Below are 17960 nucleotides of genomic sequence, written 5' to 3' on the forward strand. Positions count from 1 at the left end.
TCTTTGACCTTCTCATGTCATTCTCCTTTGTGATAAAAGTGCGGGACTTTATCCCTGATGGATAACAAAGGACTATATAATATCAGTTTGAAGTACCCTTTTCTTTAATTCATTCAACCAGATTCAGATTTTCAAAGTTTTAGTATGTCTGCGGTGCACAAATGTTGTTTGAATATTAGAAAAGAAATGGTAATGTAGTTTTACTTAAAATACACAATCTTAAAATAATGTAACGCTAATACATATATGTCTGTATTTTCTTACAGTTGTACAGTGTCCCCATTTGCTAAATGAACCATTGACATATATGAATTGTTCCCATCCTTGGGGAAATTTCAGTTTTGAATCCCTCTGCCACTTTGAATGTTTTGATGGATTTTTCCTGAATGGAATGGATAATATCCAGTGTCTTTCTTCTGGGAACTGGAGTGAAACAACTCCACATTGTTCAGGTACAGAAATTAAAGGCCGAGGTACAATGTATTTTAATTTAACACATATTTTAGGTACTAAACTTAAGAGATATAGTTCTAAAAATGTTAAGCTGCAGTTCTTCCCAATGGGGCCCTAGCCAACATTTTAAAAAGAAACATTGTAGGCTGAAATTCTGCCCCATAAGTGATCATTAAAAAAAAAGTGTATATACTGCGCTATGAAAAAACTATTTTGCAACTTAGCAGCCAACACTGCTGTAGACAAAAGCATAAAAGTACAAAAAAGTAGCGCTATGTTGCAATACATACATACAAATATGCGTGAAACATTACATATAAAGTGCTAGTTTCAATCATATGTGATGCGTGAACCAAACAAAAAATAGAAAGAACGTTCAATATAAATATTATAGTGACTAGTCCATAAACACTCTCCAAAGTGCAAATCCAATTACAGTCCAGGTGAGAAATGGTTCCAGTGAATAGGTGTAAGAATCCCACTTTTAAGTGAACACCACCACCACCGTGAGTATGGAGGAGGCTTACCAGAAGATGTAGACGCGGGGCTTATACCACCTAAGTCACAATAGGCTTATATGTTCAGACCGGCCCTCTGTTTCATCTCGAATATCAGACCATCAGTAGCAAAATAATTTCCAGAAACATCGAATGGAAGGCGGAAACTTGGTATCATGTACAGGACCATGCAAATAAAGAACTAACATAGCGTGATACCGTTTACAAAAAAAGATTGTTTAACCACTTGACCACTGGGCACTTAAACACCCTTAATAACCAGACCAATTTTCAGCTTTCGGTGCTCTCACATTTTGAATGACAATTACTCAGTCATGCAACACTGGACCTATATGAAGTTTTTGTCCTTTTTTTCACACAAATAGAGCTTTCTTTTGGTGGTATTTAATCACCGCTCGGTTTTTTTATTTTTTGTGCTATAAAAGAAAAAAGACAGAAAATTCTGTAAAAAAATGATTTTTTTCTTTGTTTCTGTTATAAAATTTAGCAAATTAGTAATTTTACTTCATACATTTTGGCCAAAATTTATACTACTACATATCTTTAGTAAAAATAAGTACACATTGGTGGATATTATTTGGTCTTTGTGAAAGTTATAGAGTCCACAAGCTATGGTGCCAATATCTGAAAATTGATCACACCTGAAGTACCGACGGCCTACTTCAATTCTTGAGACCCTAACATGCCAGAAAAGTACAAATACCCCCCAAATGACCCCTTTTTGGAAAGAAGACATTCCAAGGTATTTAGTAAGAGGCATGATGAGTTTTTTGAAGTTGTCATTTTTTCCCACAATTCTTTGCAAAATCAAGATTTTTTTTTACTTTTTTTCACAAAATTGTCATATTATCAGTTTATTTCTCACACACAGCATATGCATACCACAAATTACACCCCAAAACACATTCTGCTATTACTCCCGAGTACGGCGATACCACATGTGTGAGACTTTTACACAGTGTGGCCACATACAGAGTCCCAACATGCAGGGAGCACCATCAGGCATTGTGGAGCACCCAGGACAATTCTGACATTTCTCTCCTACGTGTAAAAATCATAATTTATTTGCTAGAAAATTACATAGAACCCCAAAACATTATATATATGTTTTTTTAGCAAACACCCTGGAGAATACATGGTGGTCGTTGCAACTTTTTATCTCACACGGTATTTGCGCAGCAATTTTTTGAATGCTTTCTTTTGAAAAAAAAACGGTTTTGTGCTTAAAAAAAGAAAAACACAGGAAAGTTAGCCCAATTTTTGCATAATGTGAAAGATGAAGTTACGCCGAGTAAATAGATACCTAACATGTAACTCTTCAAAATTGCACACGGTCGTGGAATGGCGCCAAACGTCGCTACTTAAAAATCCCCATAGGCGACGCTTAAATTTTTTTTTACTGGTTACATGTTTTGAGTTACAGAGAAGGTCTAGGGCTAGAATTATTTCTCTAACTTTCTCAGTGATACCTCACATGTGTGGTTTGAACATTGTTTTCATATGTGGGCGGGACTTACGTATGCGTTCGCTTCTGCATATGAGCACATGGGGACAGGGGCGCTTTAAAAAAAAATATTTTTTTTATTGTTCACTTGACGGAGCGATCACGTGGTAAACGGCCGCAATGAGCGGCCGTTTACCGTGATCTGTGATGCACCGGGTCCACATGCTCTCGAGTGCGCGCCCCAGGGGGCGCGCGAGAGCGCAATTCTGGGAGGACGTCATATGACGGCCTCCCAGAGTTAAACAACCACCCTGTAGCCATCATTCGGCTATGGGCTGGTTGTTAAGTGGTTAATATAAAAAGTAAAACACTCACATTTCAGGAGTATAAGATCAGTGTATAAACATATGTAAGCAATACCTGCAAGGGAGTCCCCCGACGCGTTTCTACTACAGTGTCGTCATCTGGGGTGTGGACCCCCCCAGCAGTATGGCTTATAAAGAAATGGTGACCCCAATTTGCACACGACGCCGAAGAACTTCCACCTAGCGTGATTTCCGGGTTGAAAACCGGAAGTTCGTGACGTAAAATCCGCAGCTTCAAGTATCAATAAAATCAACTATATATTATGTCATAAGTACATGAGATACTCGCGGTGATAGCGAGGCTTGGCTGTTGACTGTATGAGTGTAGCATTTGTATGCTGAATGTGTCTTTAGTCCTGGTGATAAATGTTCGGGATTATATTTAAATGCCTCTCATGTACTTATGACATGATATATAGTTGATTTTATTGATACTTGAAGCTGCGGATTTTACGTCACGTTTTCAACCGGAAATCACGCTAGGCGGAAGTTCTTCGGCGTCATGTGCAAATTGGGGTCACCATTTCTTTATAAGCGATGTTGCTGGGGGGGTCCGAACCCCAGATGACGACTCTGTAGTCGAAACCTGTCAGATGGACTACCTTGCAGATCATGGTCAAGTGGTTAAACAATCTTTTTTTGTAAACGGTATCACGCTATGTTATTTCTTTATTTGCATGGTCCTCTACATGATACCAAGTTTCTGCCTTCCATTTGATGTTTCTGGAAATTATTTTGCTACTGATGGTCTGATATTCGAGATGAGACAGAGGACCTGTAATCCTTACCGGGCTGGTCTAAACATACAAGCCTATTGTGACTTAGGTGGCATAAGCCCCGCTATGTCTACATTTTCCGGTAAGCTTCCTCCATACTCACGGTGGTGGTGGTGTTTCCCCTATTCTAAATGAATTTACTTAAAAGTGGGATTCTTACACCTATTCATTGGAACCATTTTTCACCTGGACTGTAATTGGATTTGCACTTTGGAGACTGTTTATGGAATAGCCACTATAATATTTATATTGAACATTCTTTCTATTTTTTGTTTGGTTCACGCATCACATATGCTTGAAACTAGCACTTTATATATAGTTATGTTTCATGCATATTTGTATGTATGTATTTAACATAGCGCTAAATTTTCTTTTTTGTCATAAGTAATCATTAGCAACCATGGGGGGGGGGGATGCACAACATATTAAAAAGTCCCCAGACCATAGCCATATTACCAAATACATATTTGGGTAATGTTGCTGGAGCCAAAGTGGTCCCAATCTACTAAAGGGAGTCTTTGTGACATTTTACCATGTTGGTAGTGTCGGAATTGACGAAAGTGATAAAATGATAAATCATAAAAAAATCTCTGGAAACTCCAAATAATCAAGATTACAAAAAAATGGAAGGAAGATTACAGACGAGTTATCATGTGGTGTTCTATCTGAGACTGAGCAAGGTACATGTTTGAGAAGTAATTGTGTATTTAATTACAGACATCTGAGTAATGTTTTGAAACCCCAAAATAATTAGAAAGCTAAGGTATAAACTTGTTCAAAATATATTGGTCTCCATCCAAGAAGGATGTTGCACTGGATAATATGTAAGAGATGTCATTTAATCCTGGTGATCAATGTGATAGGTAAACAGGGTGACACGCCCCCCAAAAAATAAAACATAACTACATTTAAGATTCATAAATCCCTTCAACGTATTTCCTGGTTTATTTGGTGACGGGTATGGTATGTAACATCTATTTATAAAAACTAAATGCATACCTGTTTACTCAGTAAAAACAGAAAATGCATGTTTAGAAAAAATATTTAAAAAAACTGGACATGAAAAAACTTCAATATTCTAGCTGATGAAAAGAACTGGAAAGAAATGCTGTAAGGTAAGAATGATTTCAAAAATATAATTTAATTTTTTTTTTTTTATCAATTTACGAAATTCAAAGTGAGCGAACAGAAGAAAAATCTAAATCAAATCATTATTTGGTGTGATTACCTTTTGGCTTCAAACCAGCATCAATTCTTGCACTTGCACACTTTGTACAATTTGCACAAAGTCAAAGATTTTGTAGAATTAGAGTCAGGTGTATAATTAACCAATTATACCAAACAGGTGGTAATGCTCATCAATCTCATAAGTAGGTCATTAACTGAAACAGCTGTTTAGAAGGCTTAAAACTGGGTGAGGAACAGCCAAACTTTACTACTAAGGTGAGGTTGTGGAAGACAATTTCATGTCACTGGTCATACACCATGGCAAGACTGGGCACACAAGGTAGTTATAATACATCAAAAAGGTCTCTCCCAGGCTAAGATTTCAAAGCAGACTAGGGTTTCAAGATGTGCTGTTTCCGCTCTTTTGAAGAAGCACAAAGGAACAAGCAAGATTAAGGACCAAAGGAAATGTAATGCAGCAGATGAAAGACACATCATGCTTACTTACAGTGCCTTCAGAAGATAACTGGTGGAAACCAGTTGGACCCAGGTACACCCATCTACTGCCTGAACATCTGGATGTCTGGCCAGAAGTGGTCTGCATGGAAGAATTATGGCCAAAAAGCCACATCTCAGATGTGGAAACAAGGCTTAGTGACTCAACTATATATTAAAACATAGGACCTGGGGTGCAGAAAAATTGCAGCAGGTGCTTTGGACTGATTAGACAAAATGTGAAATATTTGACTGTAGAAGAAGGCAGTTTGTTTGCTGAAGGGCTAGAGAGTGGTACAATAGTAAGTGTCTTCAGGCAACAGTGAAACAAGTTGGAGGTTCCTTGCGGGTTTGTGACTGCATTTCTGGAAAAAGAATTGGAGATCTGGTCAGGATCAATGGTGTTCTCAATACTGAGAAATGCAGACAGATATTTATGCATTAGGCAATACCATCAGAGAGGCATGTGATTGGCCCCTAATTTATTCTGCAGAAGGACAACAACCCCTAACAAATATGTATATGTCATACAGTCAATGGCACGTTCTTTGTTAACTGATAAAAATAAACTATAATAAACACTTCTATTACTGAAAGCTTTCTTAATTTACAGAACTTTTTTCACACCTGCCTTAAATTTTTGCACAGTCCTGTATATCATAAGATATAACATATCATTTCTTATGACATACTGTATATTTACAATATTTGTTTTATTGAAATCTGATTTGGTTACCATGTTTTACCACCTCCAGATCCACCTCAATAAAACATTTCATTATTAAGGGCCCTTTCATATGTTGTTAAGCAGGAATGTGGGTTCCCAATAGCATTTTGAAAAGCATGATTTGCACGCATTTCTGCTTGTTGCGCATTGGGCAGCCCATTTACTTGATTGGGCTGCCCTATGTATACTTGTTGTGCCAAAGAAGCTCAGGGAGCCCTGATCCAGACGTGACTTTACACACGTGATATGCCGCAATTAATTTTGTCACACGACAATCACAGCAATATTGCCCTGCCTTTGGGGTGCCATTCAAGATGAATGGCACTCAAACGTGCTGTTGCATGTTTTGCTTCAATTTGGAATCACAGGCAGAATTGTGCAGTTTCTTAACACAATTCCTTATCGCACAAGCGTAAACGGGGCCTGAAAGCTCAAGAAGAGTTTAGGAATAGTGAAACCTCACCTATATCTCTGACTCTAACATCCATACAAATTCAGAAAAAATGAATAAACCTTTAATACAGGGCTCATTACTAAGTACAAAGCTTCAGAAACAGTGGGGTCAATAGTTATACACCAACCCCTAGGGAAGCTAACTAACTCCCATACTTTGAATTTAAAAATGAGTTAAACACTCAGAGCACCTATTGCTTATGATCTAAATATATAACTGAGTTTTCAGACCAATAATTAAATATGGACTCTAATTAACAGACACATGTACCTGTGCAATAAAAAAAAATACTAAACAAAATCAATAAAAAAAAAATACAAAAACTGTAAACATGAGACTGCAAACACTGTAGAAGATATCCATATCTGGTAAGAATTAACTTACTAAGAATTAACTATAACATCCTGCCCCACCTTCCCATCACTAGTACACACACAACAAAAATACCCATCAAGAAATTAGCCAGAATAGAACGCCAAACATTTTAAAAAGTATTAGAAAAAAAGGATCTAGAAAAAAAAGCAATAAGAGAAGTAAAAAAAGAAAAATGGTTTAACATATCCATTAATACTCTAACTTCTCCTCCAAACAGAAAGATTTTTAATTATTACTCAATTAAAGTGTATCTATAATCAAAACATTTTTCCTAAAACGAACAACCCTGTGAAAAATGCAAGAAATCTTTTTGTTCAAAAATCTTTGGTGCATAACTCTACCAGAAGCTGTGCATGATACAATCTATTAAAGTGGTTCTAAAGTATTTTTTTTAAATAACAAACATGTTATACTTATCCTTGAGCCTCCTCTTCTCCATGTGTCACTCATAGGAAGACTGTCAGAAACCATGAATCAGACTGAGATAGAAGTACAGTTAAATCACACTTGTTTAAGAAAAAAAAAAAAAGGGAAACAGAGTAAATGTAGTCAAAACATAGCCAGAGGTCAGGAACCAAAACAGATAGTCAGACAAGCCAAAACGTCAGGGAGCCAGAGATGAGCGTAGAACAGCAAGCAGGATCTGGAGCCAAAAGGAATGTCAGCCAAGCAAGTCTTTAACAGGAACACAGGAGAGAGTCTTTAGAGATGTGACCAAGGCGAAGGCAGAGATCATCTTGACTGGATGGCTTAAGTAGGCAGGACTGACGGAGCCGGATATCATCAACAGGTGAATCACTGTGGAGAAATAGGAGCTGGCAATTAGCCACCAGCTGAGCGGCCAGCTTTGAAAAGGAAGGGCTGAGCCCAGCCCTGACAAAGCCACTTCCAATGGTGGCTCACTTGCAGGCTCAATCCCAAGTCACCCTGTGTGTGTCTATTGGCACACCGTGCGGCTCAGCCCCCACACTCCCTCATTACTAGATTTGATTGACAGCAGCAGAAGAAAATGGCTCCTGCTGCTCCCACTTTGTTCAATGAAGAGGTAAAGAGAAAGTAACACAGCTGCTCTCTCTTTTCCATTAAGGTAAAAAACCTTCAGCCTTTACAACCACTTAACCCCTAGATGCCAACAGCACACAAATATGCGGCCTCTCAGTGTCTGGGCCTTAGTGCAGAGGGGCCACTTATTTGCGTGCATAAATGCCAATAGAGCTGTGCCGAGACCCCATTCCCGACACAGTCTCCGGCAGCTCACAAAAAGCTCCCAAGCGTGTCTTACGAATCACGGCGGTCACATGGTCACAAACCCCACCTCCAAAAATGCCAAACCCCTTAAAGGGCTGTCAGGAGCCGGTGCCAAGGGGTTAAACATATAATAATGTGCAAATGCAAACAATAATGTGCAGATTACAAAAAACTCTTGTGCAAATAAGAGGAAAACCTTCCATTTATTAACCACTTGACCTCCGGAAGGTTCTTCCCCCTTCATGACCAGAGCATTTTTTGCTATTCAACACTGTGCTACTTTAACCACTTTCAGACCGGACCATTTTGCTGGTAAATGACCAGAGGTCTTTTTACAATTTGGCACTGCGCTGCTTTAACTGGTAATTGCGCGGTCATGCAATGTTGTACCCAAACAAAATTTGCGTCCTTTTCTTCCCACAAATAGAGCTTTCTTTTGATGGTATTTGATTGCCTCTGCGATTTTTATTTTTTGCGATATAAACGTAAAAAGACCGCAAATTTTGAAAAAAAATGATATTTTCTACTTTTTGTTATTAGAAAAATCCAATAAACTCAATTTTAGTCATACATTTAGGCCAAAATGTATTCAGCCACATGTCTTTGGTAAAAAAAAAGTCAATAATTGTATATTTATTGGTTTGCGCAAAAGTTGTCACATCTACAAACTAAGGTACGTTTTCTGGAATTTACGCAGCTTTTAGTTTACGACTGCCTATCTCATTTCTTGAGGTGCTAAAATGGCAGGGCAGTACAAAACCCCCCCAAATGACCCCATTTTGGAAAGTAGACACCCTAAGGAAATTGATAAGTGGCATGTTGAGCCCATTGAATATTTTATTTTTTTGCCTCAAGCGATTGAATAATGACAAAAAATAATTTTTTTTTTTTTTTTTACACAAAGTTGTCACTAAATGATATATTGCTCACACATGCTATGGGCATATGTGAAATGACACCCCAAAATAAATTTTGCTGCTTCTCCTGAGTACGGGGATACCACATATGTGGGACTTTTTGGGAGCCTAGCCGCGTACGGGGCCCCGAAAACCAAGCACCGCCTTCAGGCTTTCTAAGGGCGTAAATGTTTGATTTCACTTCTCACTACCTATTACAGTTTTGAAGGCCATAAAATGCCAAGATGGCACAAAACCCCCACAAATGACCCCATTTTAGAAAGTAGACACCCCAAGCTATTTGCTGAGAGGCATTTTGAGTCCATGGAATATTTTATATTTTGCCACAAGTTGCGGGAAAATTACAAACTTTAATTTTTTTTTATTTTTTTTTCACAAAGTTGTCACTAAATGATATATTGCTCACACATGCTATGGGCATATGTGAAATGACACCCCAAAATAAATTCTGCTGCTTCTCCTGAGTACGGGGATACCACATATATGGGACTTTTTGGGAGCCTAGCCGCGTACGGGGCCCCGAAAACCAAGAACCGCCTTCAGGTTTTCTAAGGGCGTAAATATTTGACTTCACTCCTCACTACCTATTACAGTTTTGAAGGCCATAAAATGCCAAGATGGCACAAAACCCCCACAAATGACCCCATTTTAGAAAGTAGACACCCCAAGCTATTTGCTGAGAGGCATGTTGAGTCCATGGAATATTTTATATTTTGCCACAAGTTGCGGGAAAATTACAAACTTTTTTTTTTTTTTTTCGCAAAGTTGTCACTAAATGATATATTGCTCACGCATGCCATGGGCATATGTGAAATGACACCCCAAAATAAATTCTGCTGCTTCTCCTGAGTACGGGGATACCACATATGTGGGACTTTTTGGGAGCCTAGCCGCGTACGGGGCCCCGAAAACCAAGCACTGCCTTCAGGATTTCTAAGGGCGTTACAGTTTTGAAAGCCATAAAATGCCAAGATGGCACAAACCCCCCCCAAATGACCCCATTTTGGAAAGTAGACACCCCTAAATTTAGGGGTACACTAGTGAGACTAGGTAATAAATGGCGGGTGCCCTGAAACTATAAAAAAAAATAACTAACCAACCAGCGTCACCTGTAACAGTTATATGGTGATCACTGGTGAAAGGGTTAACTAGGGGGCAATCAGGGGGCTTTATGCGGTAGTATATGGGGGTCCCTGGCGCTATAAAAAGCTGCGGCGAACCTAAATACCTACCTGCCTAACTAGCGTCACCTGTGACACTAATACAGCGATCAGAAAAACGATCGCTTATTAGGCTGGGTTCACACTGGAGCGATGTGGGAACGCCACGAATGCGCGGCGGGTTCCCGCATCACATGCCTCCCGGCGGCAGTTCACACTGCCCTATGCGAACTGCTGGGAGTGTCAGTGAAATGTTAATGACACCCCCAGATCAGTTCGCATATCGCAGTGCGATCTGCAAACTCGGATCGCATGGTGTGAACACCCATGCGATCCGATTCTGCTGCGGACCAAAAAAAGGGTCCCGTGCGAGTTTGCGGCGGGTGCGGCGGGTGCGACACGAATTCAGCCATACTATCTGTATGGCTGAACTCGAATCGCACAGAGATCGGATGTGATTTGCACTGCAGTGCGGTGCGAATCACATCCGTTCTCATAAACCGCTGCAATGTGAACCCAGCCTTAGTGACACTGGCGACGGGGGGTGATCACGGGGTTAAACCTTTATTGGGGGGGTTAGGGGGGTACCTTAGAACTAAAGGGGGCTAACCCTAACTGCCCTAACAGTTATTACAGTCACAAATGACACCCGCCGGGTGATCAGGGGGTTAAACCTTTATTAGGTAATAAATGGCGGGTGCCCTGAAACTATAAAAAAATAACTAACCAACCAGCGTCACCTGTAACAGTTATATGGTGATCACTGGTGAAAGGGTTAACTAGGGGGAAATCAGGGGGCTTTATGCGGTAGTATATGGGGGTCCCTGGCGCTATAAAAAGCTGCGGCGAACCTAAATACCTACCTGCCTAACTAGCGTCACCTGTGACACTAATACAGCGATCAGAAAAATGATCGCTTATTAGGCTGGGTTCACACTGGAGCGATGCGGGAACGCCACAAATCCGTGGCGGGTTCCCGCATCGCATGCCTCCCGGCGGCAGTTCACACTGCCCTATGCGAACTGCTGGGAGTGTCAGTGAAATGTTAATGACACCCCCAGATCAGTTCGCATATCGCAGTGCGATCTGCAAACTCGGATCGCATGGTGTGAACACCCATGCGATCCGATTCTGCTGCGGGCCAAAAAAAGGGTCCCGTGCGAATTTGCGGCGGGTGCGGCGGGTGCGACACGAATTCAGCCATACTATCTGTATGGCTGAACTCGAATCGCACAGAGATCGGATGTGATTTGCACTGCAGTGCGGTGCGAATCACATTCGTTCTCATAAACCGCTGCAATGTGAACCCAGCCTTAGTGACACTGGCGACGGGGGGTGATTACGGGGTTAAACCTTTATTGGGGGGGTTAGGGGGGCACATTAGAACTAAAGGGGGCTAACCCTAACTGCCCTAACAGTTATTACAGTCACAAATGACACCAATGCAAAAAAAAAAAAAAAAAGCAATTGGTGTCACTGTGACTGGGGGGGCAGGGGTAATTGGGGGGTGATCGGGGGGTAAAGGGGGGGTGTGAGTGTGCCTGGCATGTTCTACTGTGTAGTGTAGTGCTTGTGCAACTCACCGATGCTCTCTCCTCGGTGCCGGAACGAAAAATACAGACACGGAGGAGAGAATACATCACTTCCTCTCCTGTGTTTACATTACAGGAGAGGAAGTGATGTCACCGGACATTTTCATTCGTCGGGAGCGATCGCGAGGGGGTGGCCATGAATGAATGGCCGTCCCCTCGTCCGGGATCGCTCCCGAACGAATACCGACCACCGCAGGCACCGGGCGGGGGCCCGATCGGGCCCCCGACCCGCGGGCAGGCAAGGACGTACATGTAAGCCCTTATGCCTGCCCGTGCCATTCTGTCAACGTACATCGTCGTGCGGCGGTCGGCAAGTGGTTAATTGGCAAACACAAATATAGCTTTCTTTTGGTGGCACCTCTGGGTTTTTTTAAATAAAAAAAAGACCGAAAATTTTGAAAACAACCCTAACATTTTCTACTTTCTGTTATAAAAAAATCCAATAAAATCAAATTTTGTCATGTCATTTGTCTTTGGTAAAAAAATATCCCAATTAATGTATATTGATTGGTTTGCGTGATAGCTATAACGTCTATAAACTATGGTATTTATACTGGAATTTAAGCAGCTTTTACTTTATGACTGCCTGTCACATTTCTTGAGGTGCTAAAATGCCAGGGCAGCACAAACACCCTCTAAATGACCCATTTTTTCAAAGTAGACACCCCAAAGTATTTGCTGGAAGACATGTTGAGTGCATAGGAGTTTACATTTTTTGCCTCAAGTTTTTTTGGAAAATTGCATTTTTTTACACAAAGTTGTCAGTTTAACCACCTCAATACAGTGCAGTTACACCCCCTTCCTGACCAGACCAATTTTCAGCTTTCAGCGCTCTCACAGTTTGAATGACAATTACTCAGTCATCCTACACTGTATCCATATGAAACTTGCGTCCTTTTTTCCACACAAATAGAGCTTTCTTTTAGTGGTATTTAATCACTAGTGGGTTTTTTATTTTTTGTGCTATAAATAAAATAAAACGTAAATTTTGTGAAAAAAATGCCTTTTTCTTCGTTTCTGTCATAAATTTTTGCTAATTAGTAATTTTTCTTCATAAATTTTGGCCAAAATTTATACTGCTACATATCTTTGGTAAAAATAACCCACATTAGTATATATTATTTGGTCTTTGTGAAAGTTATAGAGTCTACAAACTATGGTGCCAATCACTGAAAATTGATCACTTCTGATCAGGCCTTCAGTACATCAGGTGTACCTCATTTCTTGAGACACTAAAAAGTCAGGAAAGTACAAATACTCCCCAAATGACCCCTTTTTACAAAGTAGACATCCCAAGGTATTAGGTAAGTAGCATGGTGAGTTTTTTTAAGTTGTCATTTTTTCCCACAATTCTTTGCAAAATGAAGATTTTTTTTATTTTTTATTTTTTTTTTACTAAATTGTCATATTATCAGGTTATTTCTCACACACAGCATATGCATACAACAAATTACACCCCAAAATACATTCTGCTACTCTTCCCGAGTACGGCGATACCACATGTGTAGGACTTTTACACAGCCTGGCCACATACAGAGCACTAACATTGATGTAGTACCTTCAGACGTTCTACGAGCAAAAATTACGCATCTCATTTCTCAACCACCTATTACATTTTTGAAGGCCCTGGAGTACCAGGACAATGGAATTTCCCATAAAATTACCCCATTTTGGAAAGCAAACACCCCAACGTATAATCTGTGAGGCATAATGAGTCTTTTGAACGGTTCATTTTTTTCCAGAAGTTTTTGGAATATGTGGAAAAAAATTAAAACGCATTTTTTTTTTTTACACAAAATTGTCAATTTATAAGATATTTCTAACACATAGCATGTATATAGCAAAAATTACACCCCAAAATACATTCTGCTACTCCTCCCGAGTATGGCGATACCACATGTGTAGGACTTTTACACAGCTTGGCCACATAGAGAGGCCGAGCATTGAAGTAGTACGTTCAGGCGTTCTAGGAGCATAAATGACACATCTCATTTCATTCCTACCCATCACACTTTTGAAGGTCCTGGACCACCAGGACAGTGAAATTACCCACAAAATGACCCCATTTTGGAAAGCAAACACCCCAACGTATATTCTATGAGACATGGGCTGCAAATAGGTACTCGGGTACTCTGATGGCCTGGTGACAGGTACTCGGGTACTCTGATGGCCTGGTGACAGGTACTCGGGTACTCTGATGGTCTGGTGACAGGTACTCGGGTACTCTGATGGTCTGGTGACAGGTACTCGGGTACTCTGATGGTCTGGTGACAGGTACTCGGGTACTCTGATGGTCTGGTGACAGGTACTCGGGTACTCTGATGGTCTGGTGACAGGTACTCGGGTACTCTGATGGTCTGGTGGCAGGTACTCGGGTACTCTGATGGCCTGGTGGCAGGTACTCGGGTACTCTGATGGCCTGGTGACAGGTACTCGGGTACTCTGATGGCCTGGTGACAGATACTCGGGTACTCTGATGGCCTGGTGACAGGTACTCGGGTACTCTGATGGCCTGGTGACAGGTACTCGGGTACTCTGATGGCCTGGTGACAGGTACTCGGGTACTCTGATGGCCTGGTGACAGGTACTCTGATGGTTTGGTGACTGGTATTTGGGTACTCTGAAGGGTGGTGACAGGTACTCATATGGACTGTGACAGGTACTCGGGTACTCAGATGGACTGTGACAGGTACTCTGGTACACAGATGGACTGGAACAGGTACTCGGGTACTCAGATGGGCTGTGACAGGTACTCGGGTACCCTGATGGACTGTGACAGGTACTCGGTACTCTAATGGACTGTGACAGGTACTCGGTACTCTAATGGACTGTGACAGGTACTCGGGTACTCTAATGGACTGTGACAGGTACTCGGTACTCTAATGGACTGTGACAGGTACTCGGGTACCCTGATGGACTGTGACAGGTACTCGGGTACCCTGATGGACTGTGACAGGTACTCGGTACTCTAATGGACTGTGACAGGTACTCGGGTACCCTGATGGGCCGTGACAGGTACTCGGGTACCCTGATGGGCCGTGACAGGTACTCCGGTACCCTGATGGGCCGTGACAGGTACTCCGGTACCCTGATGTGCCGTGACAGGTACTCGGGTACTCTGATGTGCCGTGACAGGTACTCGGGTACTCTGATGTGCCGTGACAGGTACTCGGGTACTCTGATGGGCCGTGACAGGTACTCGGGTACTCTGATGGGCTGTGACAGGTACTCGGGTACTCAGATGAACTGTGACAGGTACTCGGGTACTCTGATGGGCTGACAGGTACTCTGATGGGCTGTGACAGGTACTCGGGTACTCTGATGTGCTGTGACAGGTACTCAAATACTCTGATGGACTGTGACAGGTACTCTGATGGACTGTGATTGACAGGTACTATGAGGGGTGGTGACAGGTCCTCTTTATTGGGGGGGGGCAATCAGTATGATTGGTGTACACTGTATGCGGTAACGAGATGTTACGATCGTTGTGTGAGGAGGAGAACCCGGTAACATCCCGTTACCGCAGTTTGTTTACATTTTTGTGATCGGCTGTGAAAGGATCACAGCCGATCACATGGGTAAACAGCCGGCCAATGGCTGTTTACCAGCGTCGGTGACGAGCAGTGTTCCCGGGGAACACGCCGCCACCGACGTGCACGCGCAGCGCGCTCGTGATCGCGCGCATGCGCCGTGCACGTTCGGGGTGTGACCATCTGTGATCGGCCGTGACTTCATCACGGTCGATCACGTGGTAAACAGCCATAACAAATGGCTGTTCACCCCCTTCGGTGGCAAGCGGTGTCTCCGTGACACGCCGCCACCGAAGAAACAGGGATGCGCGCGCTCGATCGCGCGCATTCCCTGTTTAAACGGGAGGCCGTCATATGACGGCCTCCCGCCACAATAGGTGCGCCGCCTGGCCGTCATTTGGCGGCCGGCGGTCAGCAACTAGTTAATGAGAGATTTCTCACACATTCCATGGGTTTATGTAGAATTACATCGCAAAACACATTCCGCTACTTTTCTTGAGTATGGGGATACCACATGCTGGAGACTTTTTGGGAGTCTGGCCGCTTATGGGGGCCAACAACCGATGACCACATTCAGGCTTTCAAAGGGCATAGTTCCTTAACTAAATTTCGTGACTCCCTATAACAGTTTTGGAGGCCCTGAAATGCCAGGATAGTACAAACACCCCCCCCCCCCCCCAAATTACCTCTTTGGAAAGTAGACACTCAAGGGAATTTTTTTGCCACAAGGTTTTCAAAGATGAAAAAAGAAAATTAAAAATAAATTTCGATCAATGTGGGTGAAGAAATTTTGGTCAGAAAAAAGTTTAAAAAAATAATATGCCGAAGCATAGGAGCTACCAAACACTGACCATCCCACGCTTCTAATGCTTGGGCATACAAAAATAAAGAACCTAACAAATTTCTTTATTCACATCGATCAATGCGGATGAAGAAATCTATGCCTGCAAAAGTGTGTGGTATGCTCACCATTATAATCTACTGTCCTGCATTAGCACACTTCTATGTTGGACATTACGGATGAGCTTCGAGTTCAAGACGAATGTTTGACTGGAACATCAGGTGTTCACCCGTTCAAATTTTATGGGGCGTTCGCAGCAAATTCGAGCGCCCCATAATGCACTGCAAGTGCATTTCTGTATGATGATTGGCCAAAGCATACATCTGACCTGCATGCGTTGGTAAATCACAGCACGCTCCTCAGCGGGTGCCTTTGGCCAATCATGTATATATATATATATATTCTGCATTCAGCGTAGCCTATAAATACAGTGCATTCGGCAGTGTACTGTTTCTAATAAAGTGCAGATGGTGTACACAGTATATAATACAGTGTGTACAGTTTCAAATACACTTCAGCTGGTGTACACAGTGTATAATACAGTGTAGTGCGGTGTTAAATAAAAAAATACCCATCATGTCCGGAAGGCCTCCAAGAAGAGGCAAACGCTCACAGGCCAAAAAAGAGGGCAAGCAGTCTCTGAAATTATATTTAACAGCAGGGACCATTCCTGCACCCAACAAGAGTAACTGTGAGGGGTTACAGTGTACTGGCACCACCAACACCTAAGGCCCAATTTTTCAGCAGAGTATATAGTGCAGTCTATATAGTATATATACTGCAGTTCAGAGTATATAGTGCACTCAGTGTAGTATATATAATACAGTGCAGGGTATAATATATAATATAGTTTGTTAAAGTGGTTAAAGGGAGCCCTATGACAGAATTAAGAAAAAAACGGCATGGGTTCCCGTACTATGCAAGCACTAAAAATGCATAGGTGTGAATCCAGCCTCATGCAGGTTACAGTTTGCATATTGCAGGTGCATTTTGCATTTTTCAATGCATGCTTTTCATCCATTGAAGTCTACAGAACCTAAAACCAGAAAAAAGTCCCTGGCCCTTTCCATAAATTGCATAGATGTGAACTATATCCATAGGAAACCATGTTAAATGGACTGTAGTATGTTTTTGCAAAACTGAAAACACGCAAAAAAATGCATAGGTGTGAACCAGGCCTGAGAGGGAAAAAGCAATTAGTGGATTTGTTGATTAAAGTTTCAGTAAATCTTTGATACTCAAATGTTTTTTTTTTTAAATAAGTTATAGAGTAACAAGAGTAACTGAGTTGCAAGTGAAACACATTCAATTAAGAACTGCTGATATCTAATATCAGATAATAGATTATCCTGTATTCTCTTGTAGCTGTACAATGTCCACATTTGGTAATTGAACCATCAACGTATATGGACTGTTCCCATTCTTGGGGAAATTTCAGTTTTGAATCTCAATGTCACTTTGAATGTCTTGATGGATTTTTTCTTAATGGAACTGAAAACATTCAGTGCCTTTCTACTGGAAAATGGAGTGAAGCACCTCCACATTGTTCAGGTACAGAAATTAAGTATAATGTATTTTCATTGAGCATATATTTTTGATTTACTAATTTGTCTTTGCCTTACAGTATTTTTTGTGACTTTTACATAAAGTATTTTCAATCTTCCACTTACTTTTGTGTTATATTAATTATAAAAATGTGTTTATTACTCACTAGGGTAGAAGAGTTATATCAATTACTGCATATTTCTTTTGAACACTGCCAACATAAGAGATTAGACACACTGCATTCAATGAGCCAGCTCATTCAAAGACTTTCAGTATAACTGGGAGTAGCATAATCATTATATAGTACTGTAAATCGGGATTTAGAGCTCCATTTGTAATGAACAAATATGTCT

At 41.4% G+C, this 17960-nt stretch overlaps 1 protein-coding gene across 4 annotated transcripts in view; it reads left to right on the forward strand.

The window, feature by feature from the left end:
* Positions 1-17960, forward strand: part of SELL (selectin L) — a 312696-nt gene that overhangs the window by 149211 nt on the left and 145525 nt on the right. For 3 of the 4 annotated variants that reach the window (XM_077452613.1, XM_077452614.1, XM_077452611.1), the window contains 2 exons: positions 267-473; positions 17428-17613. In XM_077452613.1, the coding sequence (XP_077308739.1) occupies positions 267-473; positions 17428-17613 (393 nt within the window). The remainder of the gene's footprint in view (positions 1-266; positions 474-17427; positions 17614-17960) is intronic. The other variant, XM_077452612.1, reaches the window with a different exon arrangement.

The sequence above is a fragment of the Lithobates pipiens genome, unplaced genomic scaffold, assembly GCF_037356315.1.
Source record: "Lithobates pipiens isolate NorthernLeopardFrog02 unplaced genomic scaffold, aLitPip1_a1.2 Scaffold_23, whole genome shotgun sequence".
Lineage (NCBI taxonomy): Eukaryota > Metazoa > Chordata > Amphibia > Anura > Ranidae > Lithobates > Lithobates pipiens.